The sequence below is a fragment of the Lissotriton helveticus genome, chromosome 2_2 (assembly GCF_964261635.1).
Source record: "Lissotriton helveticus chromosome 2_2, aLisHel1.1, whole genome shotgun sequence".
NCBI classification, from domain to species: domain Eukaryota; kingdom Metazoa; phylum Chordata; class Amphibia; order Caudata; family Salamandridae; genus Lissotriton; species Lissotriton helveticus.
In genome coordinates, this window is record NC_136060.1 from 342,261,806 (window position 1) to 342,288,673 (window position 26,868).

The 26,868-nt window shown below is 45.3% G+C and overlaps 1 protein-coding gene across 2 annotated transcripts in view; it reads right to left on the minus strand.

The window, feature by feature from the left end:
* PPP2R2C (protein phosphatase 2 regulatory subunit Bgamma) overlaps positions 1-26,868 on the minus strand; it is a 597,242-nt gene that overhangs the window by 128,255 nt on the left and 442,119 nt on the right. For both annotated transcript variants that reach the window (XM_078678502.1, XM_078678501.1), the window contains one exon: positions 16,700-16,864. In XM_078678502.1, the coding sequence (XP_078534628.1) occupies positions 16,700-16,864 (165 nt within the window). The remainder of the gene's footprint in view (positions 1-16,699; positions 16,865-26,868) is intronic.

Genomic DNA, 26,868 nt, shown 5'->3' on the forward strand with positions numbered 1-26,868 from the left:
AAGCCCTTGAAGAACCTTAGAAGCAGGATGTAAAAAACAAAGTCCAGTCTTTTTACTAAGGACAGAAGAAGCTAGAAGCAGGCCAGCACAGCAAAGTAGAAAAATGGCAGTCCATTCTGACAGCTTCTCCAGCTCTTCTTCCCTGTAGAATGTCCTCAGTCCAAAAGTGTTCTAAATTTGCGGTATCAGAGGTCTAGCATTTATACCCCTTTCTGCCTTCGAAGTAGGCAACCTTCAAAGGAAAGCCTTTGTAGTGCAGAGCAGCTTCGGTCTGTGCAGGTAACCGCACGGACCGAAGCTATTCGCAGTTTATGCCTGGATGCAGTTTGCCTCAAGCGACAGGAAATCTATATTCAGTGAAGGTCTGCAGGATGTCTATTCCCAGATCTTGAGGGAGTCAAACTGTTTCCCCTATCTGTCAAATATCGTTCCCTTTGATTGTAGAGGATGATTATGAAATTATGATGAATTACCCATTATGAATATTAATTCTGAAATCGTGTAAAAAGAAAAAATAGGTGTTTATTGTGTCTTTGTTGTTATTAGTCATTGTGTGGTCCCATTCCGTGTAATGTTCAATGTGTATTGGTGAATATGTGAATTCAGTTGTTGATTGGTTTTTTTGGAATATTGTATGTAATCCTTTATTGATATGACGACATTTCTCTCTCTTCATGAATTTTCAGAAAACAAATGAATTTTTGAGAAAATAATACGGGTTATTAAAAACCTGATTGAACAAAAGTTACATTTGTTGATCATTTCAGCTTTTAAAAAAATATGCTGGAAGTAATTTGTAGGCTCAGGTAATCACTTATTTCTTGTAAAATTTTCGGCCCTACCGATCCTTGTCTCATTGGGCCTAACTCCTCTGTTGTTTCATCACTTTCTAAAAGTGGCATTTTCAAACACTCAATCTAAAAAACAACTTTAACCAAAGGTTTATTTTTAAATTGTGAGTTCAGAGATCACAAACTCTAAATCTCTATCTGCTCCCAATGGGAAATTAAACGTAAAATATATTTCAAGGCAATCCACAAGTTACTATATGGGAGAGATAGGCCTTGCAATCGTGAAAAATTAAATTAGCAGTATTTCACTATTAGGACATGTAAAACACACCAGTACACGCTATACCTTTATTTAAAAGTGTATTTACACTGCACCCTGACCATGGGGCTGCCTTGTGCCTACCTTAGGGGTGACTTACATGTAGTAAAAGGGAAGGTTTGGGCCTGGCAAGTGGGTGCACTTGCCAGGTCGAAATGGAAGTTTCCAACTGCGCTCACAGACACTGCACTGGCAGGTCTGAGACGTGTTTGTATTTTATTTATTTTATTTTAGTTTCTTATATCGCGCCAGAATCGACCCCAATGGGGTATCTCCGCGCTTTGCACGCCGAGATGGTAAGGTTTGTATCTCTGTAGATGAGCTATGGGCCATTATTCTTCCAGGAACAAGGTTGTTTTGAGTGTTTTCCTGAAGGATATGTGATTGGTGTTTTGTCTGAGACTATGGGGCAGTTTATTCCACAGGGTTGGCCCCATAAGAGAGAGGGCTCGGCCACCTTGCCTGGTCTTCTTAATGAGCGGGGATTTTAATAACAGTTGGTTACTTGATCGAAGAGGGCGATCAGGTTTATAGAACTGGAATTTTTGGGCCAGGTATTTGGGGCCATCTCCAAAGAGGCATTTATGGACAGTGCAGCAGATTTTAAACTTAATTCGCTGCCGTATCGGTAGCCAGTGGAGTTCTCTCAAAAGGGGCTTAGAGGGGGTTCTTGTGGGAGCGTTCAGGATTAGTCTTGCCGCCGTGTTTTGGACCACCTGTAACCGATTTAAAGCATCCTCATTAGCTAGTATCAGGAGCCCGTTACAGTAATCCAGCCGGCTTATCACCAGGGCCTGTACAAGGGTCTTTCTATGCGTATCAGGCAAAAGAGGGAAGACTCGCCTTAACAGGCCAATGGTGCGGAAGCATGCCCCAGAGATGAAAGGCTTCTTATGTGGATGGTACAATCAGGGCTGCAGGCCCACTAGTAGCATTTGATTTACAGGCTCTGGGCACATCTTGTGCACTTTACTAGGGACTTATTAGTAATTTAAATATGCCAACCATGGATTGATATAAGAAACTCCACATTCACTCTGAATAGATTAGACAACACACATTTTCTATGATAATCTGCAAACCCAATGTGCCTCCATACTGCTTCCTGTTGGGGCACAACGCCTCAAAATGACAGCATGCACATATTCATGGGTAGGATATTCATGCAGGGAAGTGCTTTCTTACAGAAATATGAAAATGTAAGGCAGTGCAGCACACTTTGTTAATTTGAAGAGCCCACTCTTTTTAGGTACAAATACAAGGCTCAAGACATTTGAAGGCAGGAGTTCTAAAATTAAGTCTTGGAGACAAATAAAACATTTTGCGGAGGAGGTTGGCAACCATTAATGTATCCACCCTCCATTCCACAATGAACAGCCCCAAAAGAAGCTTATATTTTACCTCATAGGTAGGACAATATTACGAGTTTTAGACATCATTACGAATACCACCCAGTGTTGTTTTCCATCATTGTGAAACTTACCATTTCAAAGGAAGAATCATTCCCTCAATACGCATCTAAGAGAATGGCCCTACCGGATACTGCAACTGAAAGGTAGACACTTTAATATGAAGCTCCTTTTACAGGCCAGCAAGCATCTTTCATTTCTGAAAGGTCAGTATTAATCAGGGAATTCAGCGGGGACATTCTGACATGGCCATGTTCATGCCTGAATGCAGTTTGCCTCAAGCGACAGGAAATCTATATTCAGTGAAGGTCTGCAGGATGTCTAGATAAACTCTTTGTCAACGAGGAGGATCACTCATCAAGGTAGTGTCATTCAAAATGGACTTACCTTGGTGTTATCCGTGTAATTATACTTAGAAACCATTCGATGGGCTATGTGCACTCAAGCCCCATTCATATATAATGCGATACAGTGGAAATATATTGACTCTTATTCACCCACCGATTGTAAGCGATTAACCTTGAGGTTTTAATGAGTAGATAGGACTATATTACATTTATTTTAGAACTTGTATAATAGCTGTACTGGATTAAACGCATGTAAGTAGCAGACATACTGCACCGATGCACACCACCTGCCTGGAAGGCTTCTTCTGTAAGGGATCTATTATATTTTAGCATTCTCCGGGTCTTATAGAAATAAAATCAATTAAATCGCTTTAACAATCTTCCACCCACCATGTATCTTGGAGTGATCCACAAACTGTTGCAAGACTACCCGCCTATCCTGTGGGTCATGGACTAGTTAGTGTCAGGATGGATGGTTGGGCAGATGCAGGGCAACTGGTATTCCATCAGCTAATCACAAGGGTCAAACCACAGAGACCCTTTCTAACTCAGGGTCGCACTGGCCTATATGGCAATAAGGCAGTGCCTGATGGGCTAGGGTGACAGATTAGTATGTGGAATGGGTTTAATGTGGTTTGTGGGCCTGTTTTATGGCAAAGTGAGCTGGTTTTTAAAGTTGTTTCCCCTGATATTGCCAGAAACATTGCCTGCAACAAACACAAATGCATGCAGACTCCCATACTTTGTAAAATACCCACACAACTTGTCTCTACAGGTTCAAAACTGGCCTAATTTGCACACTTAGGGGCCGATTAGGATGGAGGATTTTCCGCCTCCTCCGGGCCGGTGGAAGCCACCTCCGGCCCGGAGGAGGCGGAAAATCCTCTGCGGAGTCACCAAAGACCCACCGCCGCATTACGATGGCTGGTGGGTCTTGGTTTCTGTCCGCTGCTTTTCCGCCGCGGTCGGATTACAACCGCGGCGGAAAAGCTCTCATTTGGCTGGCAGTGTCTATCAGACACCGCCAGCCAAATTAGGATGCATTTGTAAACATGCTTTTCCGCGGCGGTTTTTCCGCCGTGGAAAAGCATGTGTACTTTTGAATTTGGGGGCCCGTTGCGGGCCCCCAGGGTGTAGGCGGGTGGGGGGTGCACATGGGGGGTACCTATGGTACCCCCCAGTATTTACATGCACAAAGCGGCAGGCACCGCGCGGTGTTTGCCGCTTTGTGCATGTAAATGTTAAACATGCACTTTTAACATTGCGGCGGGTGCTGCTTGAAGCAGCACCCGCCGCAATGTTAAATATCCAGGATGTGACCGCCAGGGTGGCGGTCACATCCTAATTTGCACGGAGGGACCGCCGCAGCCCATGCGGACGGTCCCTCCACCTCTGGGATGGCGGACGGACGCAAGTCCGTCCGCCATCCTAATCGGCCCCATGGTCTCTTTTCAGCTATCTTGTTTGCTACTGAAGGCCATTTAATTTTGCTGCCTGGGCCAATTTTTTGTCCCAGTCCGACCCTGTACTGATTGGCTGATGGCTGCCATTCTGAATTGCTGAAACTATGCTGAAACTGCCTGAAGCATCAAAATGGGTCTTTGTTGTACATCAATCTGATTGGCTGCTGGCAGGTCATGTAAAATAACAATCAGTCGGTCACACCTGTCAAGACTGTTTTACAGCTTGAAGAGATGCGGGATGTCCGAACACAAGCTATTTTCCATTTTTTTTGTAAAAGAATGCAACCTTTTTTGAGTCTTCATGCAAAGTTCAATTTGGCATCTCTTTTGGTGCAGACCACCTTCCTAGCAAAGTCAGAAAAAGTACATGTGAGAATCTGAGTTGGTAGCTGAAAGTAACAATCACGATCTGTGTCAGGTTGAGCCCAAGCCAACCCTAATTTAAACTATACTCATCCATCTGGTAGCTTGCCACAAAGTAGTCAGGCTTAATTTAAAAGCAATGTGTACAGTATTAGAGCAACACTTCAAACAATAATAAAGTGAAAAACACCTCATGAAAATGATCATACACCAAGGACGCAAAATAGATATTCCTTTATCAAACAAAGCAAGACCAAAAAGACAAAAATCCAATCCGTTGAACCAGAGATATGCAATTTTAAAGGTTTTAGTGAAGATAGTGCCAAAAAGCACAAATTGCCAATTGTGGCTATATGGTTGTGCTGGACCGGGACAAAGTCATAGGTTCAGGCCGACTTCAATGGAGTGCGGGCCAGCTACAGGGATCGAGATAGGCCAGCTGAACAAAGTACATTAATTCCTAGTTTGAAGAGCGTTACGAACGTCCACATCGAAGTTGCAAAATGCAGCTGAAGCGATCCACCGGTTCCATGATGCAGAGAAGCTGCGATGTGAGGGCTTCATCATAGTCGAGGACGCCATCGGCGAGGCTTGTAAGGTGCGTTGGTTCCAAGGAGCTGCAAGGCTGCAATGCGGAGTAAGGCATCATCTTCGAAGCTCCCGTCGAGCGATGGGAAGAACTATGCCAAGGATGCGTCATGCATGGCCTCCCGCTCCGAAGGTGTAGCGGGAGGCGATGAGGATTTTGCTATGGGATCAATCCATGCACAGATGATGATGTGTCGGTTCTCCTGGGGGTTGCACCGTGCAACAGAGGAGATGCATCAGTTCCCCTGGATCCACAGTTCCCCTGGATCCAAACACCCTAGGCCCACTTCCAAGGGTCCAGGACTGGGATGGCACCACATGGCAGGGTAGACTCCCAGATGGCGCAGTCCAGGTGTAAGGTTTTTGGAAGTCTGCTGTGTCCCTGAGGCTTCCGATCAGGGGTCCACCTAACAAGCCTTGTAGTCACTCTGGGGACTGAGTTAAAGAGATGCAGGTCCAGTCGTTCTCACCCAGGCAAGAGGGTAGCAGGCAGCAGGTCAGTACAGCAGTGCAGCAGTCCTTCAGAGCAGTAGTTCAGTAGAGTGGCAATCGTTTCAACAGCACAGCAGTCCTTCTTCTTATTAGAGTATACACAGGTCCAGAAGCATCCTGTAAAGTTGGCGTCTGAGGTCCAGTATATATACCTAGCTGTACCTCTGAAGTGGGGAGAAGATTCAAGAGGCATGCCTTTGAAGTGCACAGGTGCCCTGCCATCCTGACCCTGGCTCCAGTCTAACTACTGGGGGCATGCAGCCCTTTGAGCCCTTTGCATGAAGACAGGGCACAGCCTATTAAGGTTTCAGTGGGGCTGGGCCCAGCTCCTCCCTCCCTTCCTTCTTGCCAGTAATGGCCCATCCAGTTATACCTAAGCTCCCCATTGTGTTTGGCTGTCTAGGAATATTACACAAAGCACAACTGTCACCCACACCCAGTCATGTGACTCAGAGACAAGTTGCAGGTGCCAAATGACTGAGGCAAGAAAATGTAAACTTTCTAAAAGTGCCATTTTCAAAACAGTTATTTAAAATCTGAATTCACCATAAGTTAGGATTCGAAATTACAATTCCAGAGGCACCAGACATGAAGGGATCACCTGTTTCTATTTGGAAAACACATTTATAAAATGTAATAAGTTAATTCAAATGTTATCCTATAGGCGAGGTTGTGAATTTAAAGGTTTTTCACTACCAGGACATTTACAACTTTAAAGTACATAGCCTGCTTTTAAAATGTATTGCACCCTGCCCTCTAGCTGTCCTGGGCCTACCCTAGGGGTGACCTATACGTATTAAAAAGGAAAGTTTAGGCAAAAGGCTTACTTTGCCATGTCGACGTGGCAATTTAAAACTGCACATACACAGGCTGCAATGACAGGCCCGGGGCATGTTTAAAGTACTTCTAAAGTGGGTGGCACAATCAGTGCTGCAGGCCCACTAGTAGCATGTAATTTACAGGCCCTGGGCACAAGAAGTGCCACTTTACTAGGGTCTTACAAGTAAACTAAATATGGCAATTGGGTGTAAGCCAATCTTACATGTTTTAACACTATCAATGCTGAGGAAATTCACCCCTGGTGCTGAACTTCTTTGAATCCCATTGTTCATGATGAGCTCAGCTCGTCATGAGCACACAAGCAGTGTACTGCATGACGAGCTGAGCTCGTCAGGAGCATGGAAGGGGTTAAGGGGAGAGCACAAGCATTTCTCCCATTTCACTGACAAATTACGCCCATTACCTTAAAGGTATCTTTACTCTGAATGTAGTTGGAATAAAGGAAAGGCATTTTAAAAATGTATCTGTTGCCTATGATCACTAGAAATGGTGACAACAGAAAATAAAACAAGCATTGGCAAAGCCAATATGTTGCGCCTTTGGGACCTTTTGTCTTTGCATCCTCAAAGCCATGCAGCATGGCTTTAAAAAAAAAAACTATGGCGCCACCTCCTGTGCCATTTTGTAGGTGGGCAGATTAAGCGGATGCACGCATACAAAATGATTCAAGCTGGGTTTTTTTTGTCTACCCAAGCTCGATTGATAAACAGAAAAAAAAGAAAAAGTAGAGCTGGTGGAGGGAAGCAACAAGGAGGAAGGAACTTGGAGTTGTGGTGGAGGATCATGGAAGGCCCGGTTGGGGATAGGCAAAAGAGAGAGAGGCATGTGGCGGGAGCAAATAAATGAGAGGGAGCACAACACAGAGAGGGGACAAGATTGCAGGTGAAAAAAGTGGGAGGCTAAGCAAGAAAGAGCATCATAGAAGAGATCAGGGGAAAGCATATGTGTGTGAAAGGGCAACACAAACTAATGTGGTGAAGGCGGAGAAGTGCATGAGGGAGACAGCTGGAGGACACACACACTCTAGTAGAGTGCTAACACAAAAAGAAAAAAGTAGAGCCTGAAAAGAATGGAGCGACAGGATACAAGTAATATGTCCTTGCTCTAGAGCAGGGAAAACACACACTAACGAAAAGGAAGTAAGCAAATGAGAGTGACAATGAAAGCAACCAATGGTAAGCAACAGGACAGCTTTAAGCCACTGTAAGCTAACAACAGTCTTACAACAGACATCGCACGACTGTGGAAGAAACTACAGACTTAATAGATCTGGTGTGCATGTAGTAAAGTATGCAAACACTGGCATGCACAAATTCCTTTGGTGACTATGGTGAATACGGTAGTGTTGGTATTGATGCAAGTCATGGTGTTAAGTATTGGTGAAGGTGGTAGTGGCTCATGGTTGAGCCCTGCAAAAACATTCAAATACAAAAATGAGTGTTTCCTGTATAAAATTCAGGTAATGGATAAAGTATCCAATGTGTGATGACTGAGTGTCTGTTCAGATGTTAACTAGCCACTTATGCATTTCAATGAAAGTGCTACCATAGAGGGTGGAACGGAATAGCTAATAGCATGATGTGACAGAGTAATACTCCTCTGGGTGGAACCAAAGCCCACTCCTCCGGGTGGAACCAAAGCACTTTCTATGTATATTTGTAAAGAACTGGTAACAATATGTATTGCCGACAGCTTCGATGATAAGTCATCCCGAAAAAGCATACCCAACCAGTGCCTTGATGCAATGGTGTAATGGAACTTGAGGGGGGCCCGTGCAAGGTACTTGGAGGGGTCCCTGCTCCGTATTTAACCAGGAGCTCTCAGGCAAGAGTACTGTGCTGAGGGGGCCCCCTACAGCTCGGGCCCCCCTCACCGCGGGGGCTGCTGGTGCCTGTGTTACGCCACTGCTTTGATTCACCAGGACGCCTGGTAATCTGTCAGGAAACTACAGCAAGGAATATGAAGCTGCAGTGCAAAGAAAGGAGTAATCTTATGGGGATGAGTGGAGTATATATGACTACATTTTTTCAGGTTGGGATGTGCTCTAGTTGGCTGATTTTGTATGCTCTATGATGTAAACATCTATTTTTCGCAGATTTATGCATGTTGCTTTGATCTCATTTCAATATCTGCAGTAATCTGGAGGACAGAATGGCAGTACCCTTATGTCCATGTACAATAGATGAGTTCACAGTAGACACCATTGTTAGTCTGTGATTAAGGATAAATCCCAATCAAATATAAGACACAGAGTCATGCTATCTGTACATGGAAGGTGGTCACCTATGCTAATTAAAGCGGGTTTGCACGTCTCTTAAGTCTCCTGCACCTCAGTCTTGGTCGGATTTAAGCAGAAAAGCATTCAATCTTTTAGTGGTGTGTGTGACTTACGTAATATGTTGACAGCCATTCACTATAATCATCACAAGTAGCTTCCACACTTCAAAGAACCCAGCAGCATGCGGGCATCGCTGCGCTTTTTAAATGGGCCATATCATTCCACAAATTACACCCTTCTTTTATCAAATAACATATGAGCAAAAATAACACAGTCTGCAGGTTCTGAAAAACGATACTGTTGCATGATGTATGATGTCACGTGACTTTTACAGTGATCACAGCTAGTGGAATCCTCCCTAAACATTATTTTCTAATCACATTTATATCGTGCTTTGCTTTATGCCTCAAACAAGGCGTCAGATCGCTTTTGGTGGATGGGCAGCGTGCCACTCCATAGAGTTTGCCTCACTAAAGAGAACTCAGTTCTGATGACCATGGATTTAGATTCTCAACCACTGCTGGACAAAAATGTGCCATTGCAGGCGTCTCCTTGTCCACTAACTAGATAGGTCTAGGTAAATCCCTTTTTACTACTTGCTCTCATCATGCATCTATTATTTCTTGACTTTATATAGTAATGCCAGTAATTTACATCGCTTAAAGGCGACAGGTGCGGTATGGCGCGCTATATAAGAAACACATTATAAATATGAGATAAATAAAAATCACAAGCAGAATCATGAAATTATTCACGACGAGATTATATTCTTTGCTCATTACGTCTACTGCCTTTGTGAGCCGGGTTACAATGGTTTGCAAAATGTGCTCCGGATCACCAGGATATTCTGCGCACCAAAAACAGCTGTGGAGTTTGGGTTTTTAGAGGCAGTCCAGCACTTTTGGTTTCCAATTTCAAATCAGTTGCACTTCGATGTTCATGTCATACATGTGAAGTCACACCTTTGATATTAACAGAGTCGACACCAAAAATATCTGCCTTAAGTTTTGTAAATTCCTCAAACATACTTTACATGAAGGCACATAGTTATGATTGGCTTGAAGTTCACTGCGTTCTGATTCATAGCAGTGCTGCACTGGAGTAGATCTGCATACTGAGGGGTATATTCACAAGAATGTGTGATTACTACTGCAAGAGTAGCGTAACGTAACTTTCAGCATTGCAGCTCATCGCGGGAAAATAACCCCGTGATAACGTGGAATTCACAACACGGCAGTAGCATGCAATAGTTTGCTGACATCGCAGACAATGTCCACGAAACAACCACTGCGACGGAGATAAAAATACATACCCCAACGTGACAAAACCTACGATGGTCACAAGTGCGATGAGAAAACAGTGACAACCAGCGCGAGGGCAGCAATACTCACGTGCAATGTGGGAAAACAGTACAAGACCAGCTCAACGAAAATGCCACTGAACAAAAATCATCAACAACGGAGTACGACGAATGCACCCTGGCCAACTGCAGAGGACAACATGTACACCACTACATCCAATCACTGTGGAAGAACAGAAACGACAGGCACACTGCACAAATGAGACCAGTGGCAGACAGAGCAGAGCCGCAGGAGCGACACACACACACCGTGCAGCCTACGCACACAATCAGGAGTGCACCCCGGGTCAAACAGCACCCCCACCACATTTGAACACAGTACACAACTGGTTCTGCAAATGTGCACAACCAGCCAAATCACATCTGGAACGCAGGGAAACGTAACATCAAAGTACAAGCTGAGACCTGAAAAAATGTTTATTCACACATTCAGTGCATTTTTTAAATTTTCTACTGTTGCATGATTGCCATGGATGGTCACAATGTGACGTGCTCATGAGAAGTAAGTGTCAATGATGGTATTCCTACCCGCCATTCCTGCCGCTGCTGCAGTGGGATGTGGGCCACCTACCCCATCACCACCATCATCGGTCGGTACCTATGGAACTGGGATCCATGGGGCCCTGGTGGGAACACAGATGTTGTGCAACACACAACATGCAAGATCAGCTTGCACACGCTGTCCGGGATGTACAGGAGATTCCCACCTGTGCCATCCAGGCACCTGAAACGTGACTTCAACACGCCAAATGTGTGTTCCACGATGCCCCTGGTGTGTATGTGGGCCGCATTGTACTGCCTGTGGTTGGGTGTGTTCAGATCTCGGAGGGATATCATCATCCAAGGGCAGAGTGCATATCCTTGATCACCTGTGACAGTGCAGGGAGGAAAGAGTCAATACTTGGTTCAGCAGATTGTGATGGCAGGTCCACCAATCCAGTGACGCCTGTGCTGGCTGTGTGTGGGGTGAGTGTTCACCAGCCTGCAGGAATGAGCTGATGCCTCGCAACTACACCACCAGTCTGCATAGGGTGCAGGGGTAGGCCAGGGTGACCATGGAGTGTTGTGGTCGTGTCTGGTAAGTGTACGTGTAGTTTGACATGTTGAATATGGTTTGGTCACGTGTGCAACCCCACAGTTGTGCACTGTGCTGTGGAGGCATCGGGATGTGTGGTGTTGTCTTGGTACTTACCAACGAGCAGTGCCGTCCCATATGTGCCATCCTAGAAGCGCTGGTTGATGATGGACTGTCGAAAATGAAGGAATCATGCACACTGCCTGGGTAGTTGGCGACGACATTGGTGAAGAGTCCCCAGTGGTCCACTATTGCCTGCACATTGATGGAATGCGTGCGCTTTCTGTTGCGGTAGTGGTGTGCAGTAGCTGCAGGGGGGACAAGTGGAACATGTGTGCAGTCGATTGCCCCCAACATGGCCGGGAATCCTGCTATGGTGTAGAAGCCTTGCTTGGTCTCCTGCTGTTCCTGCGCAGTGTTGGGGAAGTGAAGGTACTGGGGTATGAAGCTGAGGACATCCAGGACAGGTGTGATGGACTTTGATAGGGCTGTCTGTGAGATCCCTTCGACTCTAGCAGTTGTTGGTTGGAAGGTACCAGAGGACAACAGGTGCAGCACAGCCAGCAGCTTTGTCTGCGGAGGGATGTTGGTTCTCCGCTGTGTTGGGACCGTCAGGCTGTGGGCAATTATGGTCAGGATGCGGTGAATGGTTGTCCTTTTGAGCCTGTAGTGGGCAATGACTTCCTTTAGCGTTAGGTCTGTGAGAGTGGTGTGTTTTCGGTAGGGCAGCTGTCTTACTCTGTGCTGCCTCTGTGGTGGTCCAGTGGGGGGCGGGTCCGGGTCCAGGGGGTGGTGGTGGTCCTGGGGGTGGTGGCAGTGGGTGTTGTGGCCCTGTTGGGGCTCTGAGCTGCATGATGAATACCTCCATGGCGCCGTTCATTCTTCGGGTGTGGCTATGTGTGGGGCTCTGTTGCCTACTGCAGGTAGTCGACCTGCTTGAGGCAGGTGTTAAATACCTGTGGCTAACGCCGCTTATCAAGTGTTTTCGCTTTGCTTCGCGGATCTGTCAGTTCATTGTGAATGTGGTGTTGCTGTTTTTTCATGTGTTTCTGCACGGGAACGCCTACTTTGCATCTCATTAGCGTTATTTGGTGGTGTCCGCCGTGGTGTTAGGTTGTGGGCATGTTTTTGCGGGAATTCTGGCAAGTCTGCAGTTTGCACCAGCTTGTGAATGGAGTGTTAATTCTATCACCACTTTTGATAAGTTAAAGTGGGGATAATTCGGAGATAAATCCTTGTGAATATGCTCCTGAGTGTTGTACTTGGATAGTACTTTACATATTGTACGGTCAACCATCATTATGGAAATGTTTCTGCTTTCACATTTATCTCATGTGGATATCCAAAAATCTGGCATGACTACAAGTGTCTGCGTGATCAGAGCTGTGTGATTCCCTTGTGCTGACAAGGCAGCATCCTTCCACGTGCTTCCTCAGGTCTCACCCTCGTGTGTGCACAGTGCCAGGAACACCAGGGTCTGAGCCACAACCTTTCTAGGGCTCACCCCAGGGCTGGACTGGCTGAAGCGGGCACCAGACATTTTCCCAGTGGGCCTGAAGGGTGGGGGCAGGTTTTGGAGTGGTGGGGGCTGTTTCTGTTACTGGGGGCCCGATTTGCAGCAGTGCTGCAATATCGCCCCCTGTAACAATAGCAGCAGAAGTGTTTCCCATCAGCAACCAGTCTGACTTAATTGCCAGGGCTTGTTTGCATTCTCAGCCCAGCCGTGGCTCACCCAACTTATGCCCGTCCGCTCTTTGGGAGTCTTCGGGAGATTTAGAGAAGCTTGGAACGTGAATCCGTGCTCAAAAATTGTCTCTTTCAGCCTGGCGAATTAGGTGGGACCTGGGCTTTCAAAATATTGGGTAGTTTGTGCTCAGGTTGACAGCCTTGATTGCCCCTCCACTTCTCTCCTCCTTGATTGGGTGTATTTCTGAAACAGTAGGCTATATACCTGCCTTTAAATGAAATAATAGTAATATAATCATGATAATCATAATAAAATTAAATGGTTCATGGCTGCGGCTCATGTCACCAATTCCCATTCTTGTCCTTTCGGCATCCTTTTAATCACTCAACAACATCTTATTACCCTAAAATGTGGGTAATTATCCAATAGGCTCAAAACAAAACAGCAGACTTCCATGCACACACCAGACCCAGTTTTACATGCCATCTGTGTGGGTAAGCGCTTCAGCATCCCACACAGCGGTAGTAAGCGCTATACAAATGTTACAATACAGCACAAACATCTTGCTTGAAAACGATATCAAAGAGAAATAAAGCGCTTTTATGTTGTCTTATGGGATGCTAAGAAATGTTTGTGAAACAATGCAAAGAATTAAAAGTCCTCATGGCTTGCCGGGCTGTCTTGGGTTTCTTATGCAGCGCACCCAGTGTTCCACACGGCTGAGCCTTATATTTCATTTATTTCATTTATTAGACCTAGGTCAGAAATGCCCCTTGTAGGGGTTGGAGAGTATTTGTCCTTACCCTATCGGATTCCCTGACCTACAACAGGCTCCACATGCTGAGCATCTGAATTCACCAGGCTTCAGTTCGAGTCTAGAATCGGTACATTTAGGGCCTATTTTCTGACTCACAGGCCTGGAAAATCGGCTTTAATCAGCGCACATTAGAGCCTGCTCCGCTCCTGGCATGCGAGGCGCTCTGATTGTTCCAGGACCCTGTCTTGTTAATGGGATCTGATCGCTGAGGGTGCGCCTGACTGTTCCTCGGCAGGATTTGGGGGGATCTGTGACGAGGAACGAGTGTGTAGGAATCGAGAGACATTTGCCACTGAAGTTTAAATCGATTTCAGCATTTATGACTATGATATTATCTTGTACATGGGCTATGGTTCTCACAAAGGCTTAGAAAGAAAAATCCACAGTTGTCAACAAGACAATCCATAACATCATGTTGTTATATATGGTTTCCTTTGGATGCTTCTATCATGAGCAACCAGATTGAAATCATGTTAGTCCCTGCAATGACGTAACAGCAGTGAGTAACCAAAGTGCTTACTCACTATTGTGACATCACCAAGGGACGCAACTGCTTCCCCTTTGTTCCACTTAATTCCCAGGGACTCCACAGACCTGAACGCGGCAGTGGAATGGTGGTAGCTGGTAGGGAAGCTCACCCACCTTCTTCCGACTCTACTAGGTCTCCACAAACCCGAGGGAGGAACACGGGCCAATCACCATCTCTCATGTCAACATAGATATCAGAACAAAGCAACCAGAACCGATCAACTCTCCTATAACCACTGCCAGCGGGGCGCTGGCTCTATGCTCACAAAATAAAGAACAGAGAGTGCTGTTCTGGGCAGAGAAAGACTTATATAATGTTATGTGTATTTGTGTAGCGCTCAGCTCAACCCGGAGGACATCCTGGCGCTGAAACTGGAGCTGTGGTGGCCAAGCCAGGGTCGGGATTAGATAAAGAGCCAGGTCTTCAGTTTCTTGCAGAATTCATCTGAGAAGGAGGCTCTGATGTGCACGGGCAGGTTATTCTAGGCTTTAGCAGCGAGGAAGGAGAAGGCAAGTCCACAAATGGATGCGTGGCAGGAGGCCATATTATATTTTTAATAACGGAGGGTGGTGGGGAGGATGTAACCCAGGTATTTATTTTCCAATGTTGGTGGGTGGAGGGGTGATATGCCGAGGGGGTGAGTGTGGATGGGAGGAGATGCTAGATATTTTTTAAATATTTGAAGGGTGGGTCATATGTTGGAATCGGGGGCTGATGATTTGGGGGCATAAATATGAAATGGCTAAACATGGAAATCTTGAGCATTGCTCTTGTTGTCTAATCTGAATCGGAACCCCTTGGTGGAATAAATCACACTTAATCACAGTTACTTATGTTGTTTATGACTCTTACTAGGACCTAATTTGTTTGAATGCCATATTCTAAATCTGGTGATTCATGCTACAATATTGCAATGATACAATAATTGTTTCCCACTGTTGCTGCATGCATGAAATTGGGTTGTTGCTTCACTGGAGCATCAGCCCTAGTCAAGCAGCAACCACAATCCTTATCTGGGTGAGGTACAACCAATCCTAAATCATCCTGTGCTCACACTTCTGGTAGCGCGGCACAGAGCAGTCAGGCCTAATTCAGAGGCAATGTGTAAAGTATCAGTGCAACACTCCAAACAGTAACAAAGTGCAAAAACACCAAACAAAAAGATCCCACACAGGTTAGAAACATAGAGTGATTTTTAATACTACAAACTCTCAAATACACGAGTAGTCCATTAGTACTACCATAGTCTTGTAATAATGTGCTTAGAAGGCTGCTCCATGACATTCTGCAGTAATGTATCCCTGATTCTTGAGAGGGGAGGTCAGGGACTGCATCCAACATCATTGAGGCCCTCTTCACTCCAGGGCTTCGACAATGGTGCCAATGGGTACCCCATCTCTTTTGGAGTGGGACAAGTTTCCCCGAAATGTCCTGCTCTCTTGTAAATGGCCACCGCACGGCATGCCACATGTGTACTTAGTTGTGGCAAACATTTAGAACATATTGTGTGTCCTGTGTGCTCGTGAGCATGCCTCTGTCATGAAAGCATCCACAGGGCAAAGTTCACTTACAAGAGGAAACGAATCCTTTATAGCTTGCAGCATTTTCAACAGCATTCTATATTACAGCTTGAACCATAAGAAGATGCGCTCCAGCAGGACAAAGGGCATAGTATGGCTCGTGCACTTGGAAAGGAGCTTCTGAGATATGCCCACTGAGCAGCAGCCAGGCGATGCCCGGAAGGAGCTGGAGAAACTAAATATATTTCTGCTTGAACATTTATTCTTCAGTATCTAGTTAAAAATATATATTATAAGGTCCAATTACTTGGTTTCTCTAGATTCAAAACCGTCTACAAACATTTATGATTGAAGAAGACGGACTGTTGGGCAATTATCTACAAATGGTTCCAGGTGAAAATCTGTACATGGAAACATGAATGCTACATAAACGATCGAAGTTTAAAATATCACAACTTTTTTGGAGTGGGGCATAATGCAGACATATTCTTCTCTGTATTTATTTTTAAATTGGAGAGTGGTTCGCCTGTCTCGTGCCAGTCCACCCTTCCCCCTCAAGTGGCTATTCAAACTTTATGCTGCTCCTCTTTTCATATATTGGTCTTGCTTTTTATTTTTTACTTTTTTTTTTGCTCTTTTGCATTATATTTTTATGCCGCTTTCCCCATCAAAAAAATCTGCATTTTGTTTGCGTCATCATAATAAAAATAAGGAACATTGCACACACAACGTCAAAACTCCCTCCATCTCAAAAGGTACTTATGCTAAAATAATCTTTATTGCATAGAACGTGCATCCAAGGAATGTGAGCGGCCACTTACGCTTGCAGTGCTTGTCACACAGAGCGGAGGCCCTCATGTCGCAGAGCCGCAAGGATCCTTTGCTGCTGCTGTACACAAAGAGGTTGCAGTGGTGGGGGTGGAACTCCGCAGCCGTGATCACCTCGGTCAGGTCCTCCATGTTGGCCGGCTTAATATCTACAATGTCTGGGGGGAACGTGGTTAAGGAATTCACCATTTAGCTAATCGAGGCACATGAGAAGCCATGTACATTGCGAAATTTGAAAAATCAGGGAAAAATGAAAAAAATACTATGCCCATAGCCTAATAAAACCTGCCAATGTTTATCTTCCTTCCTCCTGATCTACCAATTATTTACCCTTCAGTGCATTTATTAAGGCTATTAGCGATGCTTTGACGCGTGCACCCCACAGATAACAGCCTGATGTGCCCGACTGAGCCTTTTAACCCACAACTGGTAAGGGTTCAGTGAGACACCCCCCGGCCCCGCCCCTTCTTTGCTAATGACCTCAGATGCAGGCTCTGTCACTGCAGCCATTTACTCAGGGTACGTAAGGACAGTCATAATTTAAACCCTTCCTTTGCAGACAATCTACATCCATCATAATATTTAGCATCAATTGCAGGCATAGTGTATTCCTAACAGATTATAGCAAGCTGCTGTCCTACCTGGCCTCAAGTGGGGCTACAGCCGAGGCAGGACTCAAGGCCAGAGCAGAGCTTAATGTGTAAAAAAAACAAACACATACGTGCCAAGTCCCTCGTCAGGAGGCCGCTGCAGCAGTGGCGGCTGGTGACATTTGAAAGTGGTGCGGCGGAGACTGATAATCATACTGCACCGTAGCGAGCGAGCGTAGCGAGCGAGCCCGAACCCCCCAAGGAGGGTTCGGGTGGATTTCCCCCCGAGAAAATTTTGAAAAAATAGTGGAAAAATGGAGCATTTCCAAGCAAATTTGAGAAAGCAGGAAGGTTAATAAAGCAATTGTGAAAGTGCAGGTATTACATTATTAAAGAGCTGTCATATAACATACTAGGTAGCTGCTTATTCAGTATAACAACAGCGGGAGCTTCATAACAGACTTCAAGACACAATGCTGAGAACCTCACAGATTGTTTTTATTTAAACTGCAAACAACAAAACAAACAACTTTTTTGATTTAAACTGCAAACAACTTTCTTCCCATAGGAGGAATGTCTCTCTACATAGTTGTTGATGAGCTGATTTTTTTCATGTAGAATAGTTCCAAAATCTTATTTCAGTAATAACAAGGGTGGCAGACCTTAATGTATACGTGTGGTTATGGCACACATTGTAGTTGTTTGCCTAAGCGTTTGTTTTACAGTATTTTTCGAGTCTGACTTTTTACTGGTAGTAGATGCACCAGATTTTTATTCTGATAGACGGACTGTCATCTTTTCCAGATTATTTTTTTTTACCGTTTGTTCCCGTGCTAGACGGACTTTCATCTTTTCCAGATTATTTATTTTTACAGTTTATTTATTTTTTACAGTTTGTTCCCGTGCTGTCAATAAGTGTGCATTGTCTGGGGGATGGATTGAAGTAAACCTCTGATGCTAAGGGCCAAACCAGAATAGATTGCAATGTGACAACATGTTTATGGATGACACATATAAATGTGTATTCAAACTCATGTTAACATGTTACAGTACTCGTGTGGCCATATGCACTGTCTTTGCACCCGTCTTGGATTTCTGCAGTTTCTCCAAAGAGTTGCAGACCGTGGGAAATAAGTCTCAGGCAATGTCTTAGTATGGCTGAATCCTATTGTACACTCGTCTGTATCACGCACTTCCCAGTCCCTCATTTGCTAGCCACATGCATTCATTTTTTCCCAACTTCTCGTTGTCTCCCTCCAGTTTGTCTTACTGTTTCTCTCCCTTTCATTCATATTGTCTGCTCTCGTCTTTCTCTCTCGCAATCTCTCTGGCCCACTCGTACCTTTTTCAGACTCACTATCTCCTTCTTTCATAGCACCTACAATCTAGCTGCCACTGCCCTTCATTCTCTCTGTGCCCTTCCTCTCCCCGTGCTCTGCCTGTTCTATGCCTGTGCCTCTCCACGGCTTGACCTGCTCGGTGGATTGTCGTCTTCCATATCTGCCTTTCCCCTCCTGTTTCTCACCGCATGATCTCTGTCTGCGGCACTCTTCTTCCTCAAAGCCTGCCATCCTTTCTCTCTTACTCCTTCTTTGTGTCTATTTCTCAGGCAGTTTCTGCCTTCTATCTCCCCTCCTCTCCCTCCTTCCCTCTCGTCCTCCCTCTCCCTCTCCCTCTCTCCGTCTACCTCTCTCCCTTTCCCTCACTTCCCTCTCCCTCTCTCCTCTCTCACCCTCTCCCTCTCTCTCTCCTCTGCCCCTCTCTCTCCTCTCTCCCTCTTTACCTCCCCCTGCTCTCCTTTTTCTCCCTCTCCCCATCTCCCCCTCTGCCTGCTCTCCTCTCTCTCTCTCCCCTCTCTCTACCCTCCGTCCTTCGCTCTCGTCCTCCCCCTCTCTTCTTACCCTCCCTCTCTCCCTCTACCCTCTCTCCCTTTCCCTCTCTCCCTTTCCCTCTCTTCCCTCTCCTCTCTCCCCCTCTCCCTTTCCCTCACTTCCCTCTCCCTCTCCCTCTCTCCCTTTCCCTCTCTCCCTTTCCCTCTCTTCCCTCTCCTCTCTCCCCCTCTCCCTTTCCCTCACTTCCCTCTCCCTCTCTCCCTTTCCCTCTCCTCTCTCCCCGTCTCTGTCTCCTCCCCCTCTCTTTCTCATCTCTCCCCCCTCTCTCCTCTCTCTCTTTACCCTCTCCCTGCTCTCCTTTTTCTCCCTCTCCCCATCTCCCACTCAGCACCACCACAGCATCACTCAGCACCACCACAGCATCACTCAGCACCACCACAGCACCAGTCAGCATCACCACAGCACCAGGCTGCACCACCACAGCATCACTCAGCAACACCACAGCATCACTCTTCACCACCACAGCATCACTCTTCACCACCACAGCATCACTCTTCACCACCACAGCATCACTCTTCACCACCACAGCATCACTCAGCACCACCACAGCATCACTCAGCACCACTGCGCCATCACAGCATCAATCTGTGCAACCATTCAACAACAACTGGTTCAATTATGTTCTCTCAATGTTTCAAGATTTATTACAAATGTCACAAAAAGATGTTAATATTTGACTTCTGTTCTTGGATTTTCGTCACAATAAAATACACTGAACATAATCTTCACAAAAGTTTTTTACAAAAGTTTAAGCTATTGCCATTATAAATTACAATCACTTTTATTTAAGTATTAATTACTTAAAAAATTAAAAGCCATTGTTATTTGTAATATAAATACATCTAAGTCACGTAATTACAAATCATGTTGCATTACAAATGCTATAGGTGTCACATTTGCGAAAGTTATAACTATTGGCATTGTAAATGACAAAGATATTAATTTAGCTATTTTCAAAACCAAAACAAAAATTAAAAAATTGTCATTTACAAGACCAATAGCTCCAACTTTTCTAATGCAAGACCTATTGCATTTCCAATGCTTGTTACAGGAGCACTCTACAACATACTTCTATGCTCTACTAAGAGGACAATCTCTTTATTTCAAAACCATCGGTCCATTTTACAAGGGTAAACATTACATCACACTTGATGGAGCCCTCTGGGGAGATAGTAGCAGGATACTTATAATATGGTTGGGAGAGAAGCCCATCAATGATATTGGATGATTGGTATCTACACTGTGTTATGGCCTGTTGCGCTCGCCTTTCAGCTGCGGCGCTTCACGGTGTGGCAGACAGTGGCACATTAACATACTCAGACTCAGTTGGTTGCAATGCCACTTACACAGATTTACACAGCTAATCTGTGAAAATGCCTTAGTACTACCCTTCCCTAGAGTATGTGAAATATTTGCTTCCCCTTTTAAAATACTCCAGTATTTAAACTCCTCCACAATATATGCTTCAAGAATGTTATTATGTAAAGCTCTCTAATGTGTACTACGTCTTAGTGCATCAATATGTAATAGAAGCACACCTAGGGGGTTTATAATTAGCAATATCAAGCAAACCACACTGTGCCATTGCATTGTCTGTAGCAGCACCAGACCAGCATCACTCAAAGACCCGCTGGTCTAGTCTCTTCCCTCAGTTCACAGCCAAGGGCTTCGTACATCTTTCATGTCAGGCTTCAGTGTGACAGATTGACTTTTCCCAGACGAATAGCCATCATTATTTCATTTCCAAAAGGCCTGCTTTGCCACACTCACCATTTAAGTGAACGGGGTGAGCAGGGCACGGTTGTTTCACGGACTATTAACTGCTCACATAACAGTGCACTAAATTAATTTCAGGTCCCGCCTACTGTTGGCTAATGGCAAAATGTTCCTAATGGCAACACAGACTTAAGGGCAGCGTACACATAAGTGCAGATGATTTAATCATTATTCAATTAACGCAGCATAGAGAACACATTTGTTGTGTGTGCAAGGGGATAACTACAGCACAAAGCCATGTCGACCGCATGGACAAGGGAAGGCCAGTGTGGCCTGGCACAGAATGTGGCTGACATTGGATCTGCTCTTGGATTTCAGCCATTAAGATGTGCATGGTAGAGCTTTGCTAGGAGGATATTGTGTGAGTATAGATCCCTAAGACAGATACAAAGTTTAAGCCAACAGTTGGGCACGGTTCTTCCACCCCAATGCTTTGCAACCACTTACCAATCGTTTGGCCAGCAGCATACTACATCGGTTACAGGGACGTTTTTTTTTTACATTACAACATTGTCCTTTCTGTCTGTCCTTTCCTTTCGTGGTTCCTGTGTCCCTCTCCTATCTATCTTCCTTAGCCCTCCTCCCATCACCACTAGTCTATCCCATTCATTCCCCCTTTCCCACTCTCACCCCGTCTGTCTCCCCCCTCACTTTCTTCCTACCCCCCTCCCCACACCCCCTTGCTCCATCCTCTTCCCTCCCCTTTCTTCGATCCCTGTTCTCTTCTTCCATCACTCTTCCATTACTCCCTTCCTCTCTCTGCGTTTCCCTGCTCTCCCGCTCATTGTGCCGGCCCTCAGTCAGCTCCCCCGCTCTCTTTCACTGTCCTCCCCCTGCCCCCATCATTCTTAGAGTTCCACGTGCCACAGGCGCACCGTGTCTCAGGTGTCTCATTAGACAGGTATTCCTGGGTAACCAAAGCACGCTCAGCTGGTAGAGTCCGGTGCATCACGTGACATACAAGCATCCATCTTAAGATCAGCTTGCATGTGCCCGGCTGCCCCCCGAGGGAGAGTCAGGGAGTTTGTGCCTTCTCTCTTCTCCTCAGCAGGTCCTGCTCCAGCCCCTCCCCCAACCCCCACTAACCTGGAAATCTTAATAGACATCTCTCGACTCTTACTTAACTGCCAATGCTCACACGTCATTAGCAATACTTTCGACTTTTTAACCCACAGCATGTTGCATTCTGGAACTTGTAGTTTCACTGCTAACAGAGGAAGTAATCATTCTAAAAATTCCAGCATTCTAAGTGCTGCTGGCTAAAAAGCCCAGACTCACCGAAGGTGTCACACATGGCATGACGTCACTTGGCGCCCATGTCCGCGCTCCACGTTAAAATTATATCAGACACAGACGCAGAAAAAAAGTCTCAGCGATGATACCATCGTTATTAAACAGTCGTTTTCGTGCGGGATAGTTGTGGAACTGTTGACATTTTAGGATTTTAAACCTTGTTCTACTGCTCTTAGTTAAAAAGCGCACGGCAACGTTTTCAAGGAAATGCTTTGCCCTGTAATGACGCGCGACTTCCCTCCTTTATTATCGACATCGAGACCAAAGTTTATGAATATCTGTCTCAGACCTTCACCGTGCTGCCTCTCACCTTCGTGTCTCCTTGGCATGTCACAGGGCCTGCTTGGCGCTCTTCCAGCAGCGCGCAGGTCTCTGCCGCTGTCTGGATCCTTCCAAGGCCCCTCGTCTGGGCGCCTCGATATCTCCTGCAGCCTGTGTCCCCCACGGTCCCCTTTCACCAACCTCCCTCCCCCCCCCTCCCCCACTGGCACTGCCCATTACGTCCTGCCACCGTGCTCTCTCGCTGACTACGTCATGGTCTGCCACAGGGTTTGCTGTGTTCCAGAGTGAAAGTATGTGGTGGGGTCCTTCTCAGCCTGGCGTGCCTTCCGTGCTCCCTCGCCCAGGTGGTCGCCCGCCTGTCCTTTGCTCCACAGGTCACGACCTCCCTCCAGGTGCTGCTGCCTCCCTTTCGCTTATCACGGTGCTCGGTCCCCTGCAGGCGTCCATCTGCCATACAACCGTGCTACCCCTCGACCCAGTCCAACCCTTCTCCCACCTCCTGTGTGACTTCCATCCACCATCTGTGTGGTGGGTTTCCAGCAGAACTGTACATAATCCAGTCAGCCAATTCTTGCAGCGTATTCTATTAATCAAGAAAGGATGAAAGGCTGAGTCAGTTCGACACTGGCTGAAAGCTTACCCTGGTTGTTTGAAAAAGCCTGACTGAGTGATTCGATATTTTTACAAAACCATACGTTCATGTTCAAGCCAGCGAGACTTCGTTCCTTCGTGAATCTCTGTACTTTACTACTTTCACTTTCTGCAGCAGTGCACCACGCACGGTGACGTGACGGACAGCGTAGAAATGGCCAATCACCTCGACATGGCTGGAATTAGCCATATGGTGATTGGCCATACAGTGCGGTCCCTAAGCAGAGCAGCCAACAACCACGGGCGCCACCATCCTGCTGCAGCAGCCAATCCTGGTGCAGCGTTAACAGCAACACTGCGCCAGGATTGGACTACGAGCAGGATACTATCTGCCCATTAGGAGACCGGGGGCCCCGGGTCCCTGCCTGGCAGTCCCTGTGTCTCGAGTAGCATAGAGGGGGGGGAGGAAAGGTCTACTACAACGCGCATGCGCGGGCAAGTAGAAATTTGTAAGACTCCTGGGTTCCACATGCGCATTGTTGCGCTGTCTACTCGGAGTCTCCGACTGCTCTGTTGTGCGCTGCCTCCTCCTGTCACTCTCTCCCTCAGCCCCGCCCCCCACGCCCCACTTCCTATACGATGCCCGATTCTGTCGGGCTTTTCCGGGCAGCAGGTAGCGCGCAGTGCGCTAGATGATTTATTTATCAGACATCGATCGATGCATTTTTTAAAAAGCCTTTAAATGCATTTGTGGCGTGTGGGGTCGTCCATGGCTAGTGGGGCAACGCCCCAACGCCCCCAATGGACGCACCGCCACTGCGCTGCAGCTTGCACCGTCCACTGCCCCTACTAGCGCCACCAATGACAGACACAACACACCTACTGTTATGGCTGAAAGTAAGCATTGTCACAATGTATACCTCTTTCATGCGACTTACACCTGGTTGTGACAATGCTTAGTTTGCGCCACTGGTTGCAGGTGGGGTCCACCAGCAATCCTTTTTGGAGACCTGCACTTATTTTCCCTCAACCTACTTTGATTCGGAACTAGGAAGTGAAAAACAGCAATGGGGGAAAGAAGGAGGAAGGGAAAGACGGAAAACAGTGACTAAGAGAAAGTAGGAATGAAAAAGAGTATGAAAAAGAGCATGCAAGAGGGAAATAAAAAGGCAGGCAGTGTTTGTTGGTGGATTGAAGAGTCATGAGGTGGAATTAAGACAAAGCAGCCGTGATATCTGGCACTCCGATCATCAATAACGCCAGCCACAGGCTTATCAGGAAAACTTTGGGCACAGGACCGTATTAATTTACAAATTAAGCACTGCATTGTGCGGTCATGGAGGAAGTGACAACCCACCGGATCTGAAATTGAAGAGAGATCAGAGGAAAGGTTGGGTTGGCAGGTTAGGTTGACAGTATCATGTGCAGCTGATGAGTGAGGAAAGAACAGTGAGTTGTTACCATCAACATAAACTGCCCATTGATAACAGAAAGGATTCTTTCTGTTGATACGAATAGAAGCCTAAAAGAATCTAGTAAAAATAAGTAAGGCATGATTTATGAGATAGAACTTATGGCTTGGTAAAGTACCAGGTGAGCTTCCCCAGTTCTCAATGACATTATACAAAATGCAGGCATCTATTTCCAAAATGGTGAAGCAGCCGAAACATATCGTATTCATGACTGAGCCTGATGAACTCTTAAATGCCCATGCCACCCTATTACCTGGTTTCACAATTGATCAAAATGTGGGTCTTCCATGGGAGTGGAACTATGGGGTCCTGCTCCTAAGCAGATGTTGATATGCAATTCTTATGCTGCAATACAAGCATGTTATTCTGCATTAATTCCTGAAAGGACCATTGCCAAAAAGCCTACGGATGCTTTCAGCATAGACCTTTCAGGTTTAGTGCATCTGATAGGCATTTAGTTTGATGTTGCAAAAAAATATATAAACGGCTCAATTTCCAACTTTATTGCACAACTTTATAGAACTTAAGTGTCCAGCCGAGATGCTAACTTGCATATCCTGTGGAATGTTTGTATTGAAGTTGGCGCACAGGGATGGGAAATGTGCCACTGTGCTTCCCCTAAAAACATATCCATCCGTTTACAGGGGCACCTGTGCCCCTAAAGAGGCTCTACACAATTTTTGAACCACTACTATACTTCTTTGAATTGTTTGCTCAAGGCACAGCACTTATTTTGCAAAGCGCATTTTCATTGTTTGTCAGTGGTTTTGATTTTTAGATGCATTGCCATCAGTCAATTTGTTCTTAGATGTTTTTCATGCAATTCACCTGCTGTTAACCATCTTTTATGTAGAAAAATTCAAGCTCTTGAGATCTCTTGAGATCGCTCTGATGTTGGATTAATTACACTTTGATTGATCCTCTATGCAAAGAATAGCAGTAGAATCAATGCTTAATGAACATTTTCACCGTGCTTGCTTTTTATATTGTGATGTGTGACAAAAATGGTACCTCCAAATATTGAATGCATAGTGGCCCATTCTTCTTGCTGTGTTAAATTGATGCAGTATTACTGCTCCCAAATTACCAACAGTGCTGTGTGTTTTTACGTGGGCAGTGTATTAGCTCATCATTTCAACTTTTGCACTGCGGATTTGGGGATAACCTAGTAATACCACGTTTTCCGCTAGTCCAACCCCTTGGATCCTGTACTTACCTCCAAAAGTGGAATTTCGATTTTGGTACAAACCCTATGGATTCCAGCAGGAAGGTCAGAATAAGACGCTTAGTGGTTCATAATTACATGTGATCGTCTCTTTTCACACCAGTTATGAGTGTGTTACTCAAATAGGTCAATCGTTTTTTTGGTTAAAGCAAGCTCCCAATGTGGTTGGTAAGGGTTTGTGCTTCACTATTCATGCTCTATCCATTTTTCATTTGTCAGTTGATTATTGCCAGAGACAGTCATTTTAACAGAAATACTTCGGTACCGATAGGCCCTCAGCAGCTCACTTCTGTCCTGCATTAGCCCTCTGCAAATACTTGTTTGGAAAGTAATATTTCCATGAAATTATTGACGGCATGTAAGTGTTAACTGAACTGCTGGAGTTGAAACTGTTATAGCTAGATGGATAATTAAGTACCTTTAATATAAGATATTTATCAGCTAGAAGTTCCTTTTCACTCAAATTGATTCTTATCATAGTATTTCCTTATGGCTTTCCCTTCACCTTGGAGTAGATTTGATCTTCATTCTGAGTGATCAATTTCCCTAAGTTCAAGAATACCACTTGTTTTTCTCTAGGCAAAGTCTGGGAGACTTACAATAACATTGTCAAGTATCCTTCGAGCTTTACGTATATGGAATGTCCTACATTTGATATGTTACATACAAACAATGTAGGTAAATATATATTCTGTTATCCCTATTAATACTGTCAACAGCAATGTATAACATACTAAAAGCATATTATATATATATATATATATATATATATATATATATATATATATATATATATATATATATATATATATATATATGTTTCTTTCTAGCGTTCTCTGACCAATCTGAATTTCAGTATGGCTGGGAAATAATATATACTGTGTTGAACTGGTCTGTGTGCTGTCTTGTAAATAATGCATTGGGGTTTCATTGTATATTAAACTAGATTTATTTATATTAATAGTTAACCCTATATTTGATGCAGCAAAGCTACATATAGCTGCTGAGCCAGGACCTATAGTTTTCCTCGAACGCAGAGAA